The 10,133-nt window shown below is 38.7% G+C and overlaps 1 protein-coding gene across 8 annotated transcripts in view; it reads left to right on the forward strand.

Annotated features, from left to right (window-relative positions):
• Cep192 (centrosomal protein 192) overlaps window positions 1-10,133 on the forward strand; it is a 114,399-nt gene that overhangs the window by 28,854 nt on the left and 75,412 nt on the right. For all 8 annotated transcript variants that reach the window (XR_003851018.1, XM_029568062.1, XM_017800484.2 and 5 more), the window contains exons 13-16: window positions 3,049-3,113; window positions 4,168-4,377; window positions 7,145-7,271; window positions 8,112-8,242. Coding sequence is in view for 7 of the 8 variants with exons in the window: in XM_029568062.1 (XP_029423922.1) it covers window positions 3,049-3,113; window positions 4,168-4,377; window positions 7,145-7,271; window positions 8,112-8,242 (533 nt within the window). In the remaining variant the exon portion in view is untranslated. The remainder of the gene's footprint in view (window positions 1-3,048; window positions 3,114-4,167; window positions 4,378-7,144; window positions 7,272-8,111; window positions 8,243-10,133) is intronic.

The following is a 10,133-nucleotide window of genomic DNA, read 5'->3' on the forward strand; positions in this document are numbered from 1 at the left end:
TTCATCATTCAGGAGTGTGTTGTTTAATCTCCATGTGTTCATGTGGTTACTGGGGATTCTTCTGGTGTTGATTTTAAGCTTTATTGCATTGTGATCTGATAGAATGCATGGAATTATTTCAGTCTTTCTGTATTTGTTGAGGTTTGTTTTGTGCCCCAGTACATGGTTGATTTTGGAGAAGATTCCATGGGGCGCTGAATAGAAAATATAGTCTTTGGTGCTTGTGTTGAATATTCGGTAGATGTCTGTTAGGTCCATTTGATCTATGGTATTGCTTCTTTAAGTTTATTACTGATTTTTGAGGAACAGAAAGAGAAACACTACAGTACTGTAGATATTTAACTGAGTGAGAAGTCCCTTAGAAAAAGTACTTAGAAATGTAATAAATAGTATTTTGAGGTATCTACCCAATGATGTTAAACAATGTGTGATACTGAACTTATCCAAGCAAATTAAGTTTCTTCTGGGTTACCTCTTATGGGCTAAGTTTCCTACTTCCCTTTTTTTTAGATGTTAAATTTGGTTGATTGTCACATTTTCTGACAGTCTTTTTAACTTTGAGCTCTAGATCCACAGAAACATCTGTGTGAAATATACTATTTTGTATCTAATTTGGGGGGGCCTCATAGTTGTGCAGTCATAGGTCCTGTGCCCCATGATTGCTTCACCAGGTACTGCACTAGCACTGTTTTGGCAGTGAGAATTCTGAGGTTTGTTTTTCCTCTGATTTTCCTGACAAGAAATCAAGTTAGATCCTGTGTCTGATCATTTTGTTTCTCAGGTTGTTACGTGAGACTGTCTACTTGTCCAGAAGGATGGTTTGGATTGAATTAGCCTCTTCTTGGGTACATGAGAGTGAGCACTTTTCTTTTTGTTTGGGCCATGAATGCTTCTGGGTTCACTCTAACCCTTTCCTGTACAATCCTGAGGTGGTAGGCAGAGGCCTAGAGTGGACTACAGACAGGCTGTCTAGACCATAGTCTCATGTAAATTAACCAATATGCCTGAAATTCCTTGTGGTCCAGATACTTTCAAGAGGTAACATGCTTCTTAGTTTGCAATGCAGTAACTCCAAGCTCTATTACCCCTGCCTGTCTTTGCCCACTGCCCCCAGCCTCTATGGCCTTTTAGTTTTGTGTCCTTTAGATTAGGGTCTGTGAGTAGACAGATACTTCTCCCATGGGAGCCAAGGTGCTTATTAGGACCTTGGAGATCAGTTATTAGAGAAGTACCTGTCTCTGAGTTGTTCTGTGACATGGGGCTTTGTTTCTTTTTTTTTCTGGCTTTTTGAGACAGGGTCTCCCTGTAGCTTCAGCCAGCCTGGAACTCACTATTAGGACCATACTGGCCTGGAACTTACAAAGAGTCGGCTGCCTCTGCCTCCCAAGTGCTGGGACTAAAGGTATGCACCACCACACCTGGTGGACATGGGACTTTGTAAGGCCTTTTACATTCCTATCCATACAAGTTCATAGGCATCTTAGCAGTTGTCTTTGTGACTAGCTTGTAGAGAGGCTTTGTCAGTCTGATGATGTTAGATGAAATTCTATGTACGTACATAGACAAGTACCTTAATTTGTGTGTATGCAACTATTTAAAATTTTGGGGCTGGAGAGATGACTCGGTGGTTAAGAACAATGATTTTGCAGAAGACCAGGTTCAAATCCCAGCACCCACATGGCAGCTAATAATTGTCCATAACCAGTCTCAGGGGATCTGACACTCTCTTCTGACTTCTGCAGGCATTGCACAACACGGGTGCACCTTTACCTACATGCAGGCAATACACACATACACGTAAAATAAAAATAATAAATAAAAAAAATTTTAAACTAAAATTATTTAGAATCTTGCTTAGGTTTTTGTAAATGTATATTTAATTTATCTTGTGTATGTATGATAACTCCTGTGTGTGTGTGTGTGTGTGTGTGTGTGTGTGCATGTGCATGAACATGCTGTATCATGTGTGTGGTTGGAGGATCAAGACAACTGCTGATGTTGGTCCTCATCTTCCTCCTTTTTTTTGGTCTTTTTGAGACAGGGTCTCCCTATAGCCCCAGCTGACCTAGAACTCACAGAGATCTGCCTGCCTCTGCTTCCCAAGTGCTGTGATTAAAGGCGTGCACCACAACACCCAGCTCTCATGTTCCACGTTTTTCGAGATAGGGTCTCTTGTCATTCACAGCTGGGCTGATCCATGAGCTCCAGATTGTCCTTTCTCCCCTCCCATCTTCCTGTATAAGCACGGGGGTTATTATACACGCCCTCGTTACTGTATCTGGCTTTAATACGGGTTCTGGGGATTCTAACTTACATCTTCCTGTTTGCCTGGCAAGTGGCTTACCCATATAACCATCCCTCACAACTTGGATTAGAATCTTACTATGTTGTCCATGTTGGCCTTAAGCCCCTGGACTCAAATGACTCCCCTGCCTCAGCCTTCTGAGTATCTGGGATGATAGGCACATCCTATCATGCTTGACTTAATTAATCTTGTACAAATAAAGAGTTTATGAGTAAAGACCGTTAGCAATTAGAGAAAATTGATAGGTGATGGAATCAATCACAATAGCTTATTTATTGTGGAAATTTGGCAACCAGAGGCTTACATACATAATATAGTTGCATAAGATGGCTCAGTGGATAAAGTGCTTGCTATATAGGCATGAGAACTGAAGTTCAGATCCCTAGTATTCATGTAATAGCTGAGTATAGTGGCATATATCTGTAACTCCAGTGCTTAGGTATGGGGTGGGGAAGAATAAGGCAAACAGATCCTCGGGGTTTGCCAGTATAGCTGAAAAAATGGACTATATGTTCAGTGAGAGACCCTGTTTCGAAATATAAGGTTTAGAACAATAGAGGAAGATATCAAAAGTTGACCTCTGGCATCTACATGCATAGGTACATGTACTTGGACAGGTGAGCCCCCTCCACCCCTACACATAACAACATGAGCATACAAAGAAAAAAAGAAGAAAAAAGTTTATTTTCTTAATTTGTATATGTGCTAATATAATGTAATTCTGTAAATTGTTCTTCTTTAAGCTGAAGCATTGGATATAATTGCAAAAGATGAAGAAGAATTTAATAAAGAACATCAATTTATACAGGTTTGTAATTACTTGCCCTAACCAAAGTTTACATTTTTATTGTATCAATTTAAATTTAGTTGAAATATTCTTTTATTTTCTGAACAGCTGTTATAAACATATCATGTTTTTCTCATGTTATGACAACTTTTACATTTTCCTTTTAAATTATTAGTTGAAGAAAACTAATAACCAATATATCTTTGGGGGTGGGTGTAGGTTAGTGGTTGAGCCTAGTGTGCATGAAACCCCATGCTCCATCCTCGGTACTATACATAACATCAGTACTGATAATGAAAACAATGAAGTATATCTGTATTTAAAGTTTTTATTTTACATTCATTTACTTGTGTGCTTGGGGCAGGGGGGGAGCGGTATACATAGCATGGCACACATATAAGGATATCAGAGGACAGCTTTTGGGAGTTGATTTTCTCCTTCTACCACTTGTGTTCTGGGGATTGAGCTCATGTTGTCAGGCTTGGTGGCAAGTAGCTTTACTTTTGAGCCATCTTGCTGGCCTAAACTTTATCTGATTTTAAAAGTTTTCATGAATGGTTCTGAAAATAATTCTTTAAAAAATATGTTTGAAATGAGGTAATTTTGTTTGGTAAGGATATGTGTGTGTGTGTGTGTGTTTTTTTTTTTCCTTTGAGACAGAGACTTCTTGTAGCCCCAACTGATTTCAAACTCACTGTGTAGACCAGGCTGACCTTGACTTCACAGAGATTTCCCCTGCCTTTGCTTCCTGAGTGCTGGGATTAAAGCTGTCCTCTGATATCCCTTACACGTGTGCCATGATATGTGTGTGCCACCATGCCCTGCTAGGAGGTATACATCCTAAGGATTATTTGTGGCGGTCAGTGTTTTATTAACATATTAGGACAATGCATATTGTAACTCAAGTATTCAAAAATGAGTTCTGTAGACTTTTGTAGCTGTTCATGCTCAAGTTTATCTAAATGTTGTGAACCAATTAGAAAAATATATTTTTTAAGTTTCTTTATTTCTTTTATTCTTAGTTTCACATGTTTGCCTTGTTGAGGAAAAAATGATGAAATAACTTTTTTTCTAGGAAGAAAACATAGATGCTCAGAATACTTCGCCTACACTAGGGGATACATCCTGGGTAGCAACAATTAATTACAATCTATTGAGGAAATCACTTAGCACATCAGATTTCGACAGAGATGATGGCAGTTATTTGCGTCTTTCATTAGGAGAGTTCTTTGCTGAAAGATCTGAAGCTCTGGGTTGCCTAGGTGGTAGTCACAGTGTGAAAAGAGTAAGTATGAAATGTGCTGAGACTATAAAGAATATAAAGGCCATCTGTGTTGCTTAACAGTATGCCCTGGGCTAGGTAAGTTGGCTGACAGTTCTGAGGGCTGGGAAGCTTAGGATGTGATGCCACATCTGGTCAGATCTGGTGAGTATCTTTTGCTACGACAGCAGCTCATGGTAGAGACTTGGGTACATGTAAAAGAGGTATGTGTAAGAGAAAGCAGAGGAATCCAAACCTACTTTATCATAACTCACTTTTGCATACTTGACCCCTCTCTGGATGCTGTCTTAGTCCCTTCATGAGGGCACATCCCTCTTAAAAGCTTCTGCAAGGTTCCACCAACTCTGGACACCATTACATTGGGGACCAAACGTCAACATTAGTTTTGTTGGGGACAAACTAAATACCAGATTTTTTTACTTTGAATATTATGATGGTGTTTCTAGAGCATTTAGACAGAGACAGAATAGGAACTTGGCAAAAAAGTGATTGCAAACTTAGGTTTTATGGTCAGTCAGACCTGACTTCAGTTCGGGTTCTGCCTTTGAACTACTTTGGTGACATTGAACAGTTTATTTAACTCCTCTATGTCTTAATTTCCCTATTTCTAAAATGGAGTGTTGTTTTATAGGATGTAAGATTGAAATGTGCTGATAACATGCGAAGCATTTAATGCTAACATATAGTGAGCAAGTGTTGGTATTGTTTTGTGGTTGGTTGGTAGAAAGAGTTCTAAGATTAATTTTTTTCTACCTGTCTGCAGGGATGTTTTGAAATGTCAGAATGCTTTGATTTAATAAAATGCAATAGGTACAAAAATTTTAAAATTCAAACAGTTCATATAGTAGGTGCTATAAAGAAAGACTTGAGTAGAAAGAGCTGCTTCACCAGTGCTAGTCAAGTGATATTTGAGAGGGTGTGACCTTGACCTGGCATGCAGTGATGAAAAAGAGGCAGCTGCTCAGAGATCTTGAGAGAACCAATGTTTCTAGTAAAGGAAAACCATTTGTGTGGGTCTCAAAGGTAGGCATCAGAGTGGTCCATTGATGGCAGATAGAGCTAACATGAGAGACTGGGGCAAGGGCAGTCAGGTAGGATGTTAAAAGATTACAAGTGTGTAATTGTAACACTGGGAAGACTGAAGCAGGATGATCCTGAGTTTGAGGCTCTTCAGGGTTACATAGTGAGTCCCAGGCCAAGCTGGACTGTATAGTGTGAAGTTCTGTCTAAAAAGGTAGTTAGATAACAAAGACTTGATTTTTAGCTTTCCTGTAGCTGTTGGTTTATATCTCAGATGAACTTCCAGGAAGTCCTTGGAGACAGGGAATAACTTGGTCATGTTCAACTCTAGGTTACTACCATCTTTGCCAGGGACTTGGGTGAAGAAAGCTAGTGAAGGGGCTGGAGAGATGGCTCAGCAGTTAAGAACACTGGTTGTTCTTGCAGAAGACCCGGGTTCGAATCCCAGCTCCCACATGGCAGCTAACAGCTGTCCATAACTCCAGTCCTAGGGGATCTGACAGTTTCTTCTGACCTTCGTGGGCATTGCACGACGCGGGTGCACTTACCTACATGCAGGCAATACACGCATACATATAAAATAAAAATAAATATGGAAAAAAAAGCTAGTGAAGTACAGAGGGTGAACAGAGACAGGCACAGGCTTAGTAAGCAGGAAGAAAGGTGAAGTCTGGGGACTAGCATGCTATTTGAAAACATGAAAGGTATAAGGGTTCAAAATTGTTCTGGAAGAATCAAAGGACTTGGCTGATAAATTTCAAATATGAAATTTTTGTGATCAAAGTTTTTAATTTTTTTTTTTTGGTCTTTTTGAGACATGGTCTCCCTGTAACCCCAGTTGTCCTGGAACTCACTATGTAGACCAGGCTGGCCTTGAGCTCACAGAGATCCGCCTGCCTCTGCCTCCCAAGTGCTGGGATTAAAGGCGTGCACCACCACTCCTGGCCCTTTAAAGAAGATTTTTATATTATCTGTATGAGTGTTCTGCCTGCATGTATATGAGTGCACCCATGTTGTGCAGTGCCCACAGAGGACAGAATAGGGTGTCAGATTCCCTGGAACTGGAATTACAGATGATTGTTAGCAGCCATGTGGGTGTTGGGAATTGAACCCTGGTCTCCTGCAAGAACAGCTAGTGCTCTTAACCACTGAGCAATCTTTCTAGCCCCCATAGATCTTTCTGAAACTTTCATATAAGTCAATAGACACATTTAATCTTAAGGCAGATTTTCTTCAAATTGATCTATTAAGAAAAATATACTATACTGTAAGCTCTATAATATAGGCAATTTTACCCTCTTTTCCCCCTCATTTGGAACAGTGCCTGATAAAATAATGTTTAGTATGAATTACTGAAGGACTAAAGTGTCACACTTGAATTGTTTTAATTTGGGTTTTTAATAAGCTTAATTCAACTTGACTGTTTCAATTGTAATGATTAATGATAGCTAGGATTAAGGGAAAAAAAGTTTCTGTTCACACACACCCACACACATACACACAGACACACAGCACTGGATATGGAACCGAGGTCTTTTCACATTCTAGGGCAGGCAGTCATCAGTGAGTCCCAGCTGAAAGGTTCTGTCTGGACTTCTAAAGTTCATCTCTAGTTATTTGAGGTTACGTGGCAAGAATAGGTTTATTAAATTCATTTTGATGTGTTGGTAATACTAGAAAAAATAATCTACAGGTTTTCAAAATGGTTGAAAATTAAGGAAAATTAATTTGTTTTTAATTATTTTTACAGCCATCATTTGGTTATTTTATTAGATCACCTGAGAAGAGAGAACCTTTTGCTTTAATAAGAAAATCTGATGCATCAAGAAGTAATTTAGAGAAAGAAATGGCTTATCTTAGCCATGATTTGTTTTCAGGTAATGGATTAAATGAAAGGTTTTTAGGATTCTTTTTGTTTTTGTTTTTTAATTTGTAATTTAGTAATTACAAATTATCACATTCTTTATGGGTAAAAATGTGTACATTTCTTTGTAACTTTTCAATATTGGTTGTAGATAGGATATTTGTATAACCTATTTTTTCTAATTGAAAGTAAAAATTAAACAGCCAAAATCCACCCAAATTCTTTTGTAAAATACCATAATAAATGAAGTAACTTCAAATGACCTAGTTAAGTTTGACCTATTAAATTTTTGCTGTTAATGAATAATAGATAATATATTTATCATTTAGATAGTCTTTAAGAGTTGCTTTGAATTTTAGAGTATAATAGTTTACATATGACAGGCATCTACAATATCTGTGAAAAAGATTTTCAGTTAAATTTTGTTATAGTCATTGAGCTGTTCCTTTTTGAGAATGCAGGGTCTGTTGCTGCATCCATATGATGCTGACTGAGGTGTGCTCCCTTTGTAGCCTGCGTTCCAGTGGAGGACTTAGGGAAAGGGGTTGTATATGTAGTAGGTTCAGTTTCTACCACTCTAAAAAAGTACGTAATTTTAAATGCAGTATTTGAAGCTGAAAATATTAAATGAGTTTATATAAATGTTTGCAAGGGAGAGATTAAAAGCCACGGACTTCTTCAGAGTTTGTCCAAGTGTCTGTACATTTGAACAGTCTTAGTGAAGGCAACTGATAATTTGCAATACAAAAATTTTTCCTTGGCCATTAATCATTTTGACTGGTTCTTCCTTATCTCAGATTATTTCTGAGGGATACCGTGTACTTTTAAATTGAATATTATTTATTTCCTACAGGAGATTTAAATGAACCATCCCAGGCACAACTAAGTGAAGAATCGGTTACCCTTGAGGCTGAGGAACCTCAGAGTACTTCACAGGTGGATGAAAATGATGTGACACTGACTGCCACTAAAGACAAAGTAGAGGTAATTCATGCTTTTCCTTAAGTAACTCTCTAGCTCCTCCAGTTTACCCTTCTACCCCCTCTCAAATTAATGATATCTTCTTTAATTATTATTATTAATACTTACTGGGTCCTTCTGGTGTTGCTCATGTGTACATGTGCTTAGGACTGACCCCTTGGGATTGGATAATCCTTTCAGGGAGCTTATCCTTGGAGAAAACTCTTTCTATAGTACCTATTAATTGCCTGTAAATCATCATCTAAGGGTGGGGCTTTGTGAAATTCCCCCTCATCCATGTTAGCATGTCAACTGGTGTTTTCATTATGCGGGTCTTGTTTGGGCAACCATGTTGTTGAGATTTCATAGGTACAGCTTCCCTGTTAATGTCTAGAAGACACTATCTTAATAATAAAAAATATTTATTATTTTTATTTTGTGTACATGAGTGTACTGCCTCCATGTAAGTAAGTGTACCCCTTACCTGCAGTGCCTGCAGAGACTAGAAGAGGATGTCAGATCCACTGGAACTGGAGTTGCAGACAATTATTAGCCACTGTTTGAGTGTGGGAGTTGAACCCAGGTCCTCTTGAAGAGTAGCAGGAGGACCACTGAGCCATCACTCCAATCCCTAGAAGACACTATATTGAAGCAAGTGCCTTGGTTCTCTGGCTCTTACAGTCTTTCTAACCCCTCTTCCATGATGTTCTCTGAGCCTTGGGTTTGTTAGGAGGTTGCATTTGTAGTTGTACCAATTTTATTTTTAGTTGGAATAGTCTTATTATGTAGCCTAGGCTGGTCCCAAGTTTGTAATCCTGCCTTAGCTTCCCAAATGTTCTAAATGTTGGGATTATAGGCATGAACTACTATACCTGTCTCTTTGTTTCTTCTTTTTCCTCCTAAACTTCTTGAAATTGCAAGATTCATAAAATCTCAGTTTATTCTACTGTAGTTAGAAATGCTTTTGTTTTCTATCCAATTATATTATTATTTAAATCTCATGAGACATGATGATTGACTTTATTATGTGCTACCAGTCTCCTTCCCTTCCTCCCTCCCCCCTTCCCCCACTTCCTTCCCTTTATTTCTTTTCCTTTCCTTCCTTCCTTGTTTTTTTGAGACAGGGTCTTCCTGTAGCGCCAGCTGGCCTGGAACTTACTGTGTAGAACAGGTTGGCCTCAATCTAACAGAAAACCGGTAACCTCTGTCTCCTGAGTGCTGGGATTAAAGTATTAAACCCAGGGCTGGAGAGATGGCTCAGCGGTTAAGAGCACTGACTGCTCTTGCAGAGGATCTGGGTTTGAGTCCCAGGACCCACATGGCAGCTAACAACTGTCCACAATTCCAATTCCAGGGGAATTCAGTGATCTCTCTGACCTCTGTGGGCATTGTATGACCTGGGTGCGCTTACATGCATAGACAATACATTCATATATATAAAAATAATAAATACTCATTTTAAAAAGGATTAAGCCCACCATAGCTGAGTTTTTTCTTTTCTGAGACATGGTCAAATGCATCCCAGGCTGGCCTTGAACTCACTCTGTAGCTGAGGATTACCTTGAACTTGTGAATCTCTCTTGTTTCTGTTTACCTCTCAAGTGCTGGGATTACAGACATGTGCCATCACACCAAGCAAACAAAAAGAGTATTTTTTAGAATATGCTGTTTGGTTTGAAATACTCTCAGCAGGAGATTACCATTACCTATCCGGCTATCACTGGAGGCAGAAATGTTAGCATCTATTTGCCACAAATAGTTTTATGTTTTTTTGCTGTTGAGCCTTTCTCAGTTTAATGCCAGTGGTTCCTATCATGGTTTGCTGTGCCTAATTTATAAACTAAGCTTTATCATAGGTATATATGTTGTCTAGGAATAGTTTTATATATATATATATATATATAGCTTGGTATCA

Source organism: Nannospalax galili, unplaced genomic scaffold, assembly GCF_000622305.1.
Source record: "Nannospalax galili isolate Female #2095 unplaced genomic scaffold, S.galili_v1.0 scaffold700, whole genome shotgun sequence".
Lineage (NCBI taxonomy): Eukaryota > Metazoa > Chordata > Mammalia > Rodentia > Spalacidae > Nannospalax > Nannospalax galili.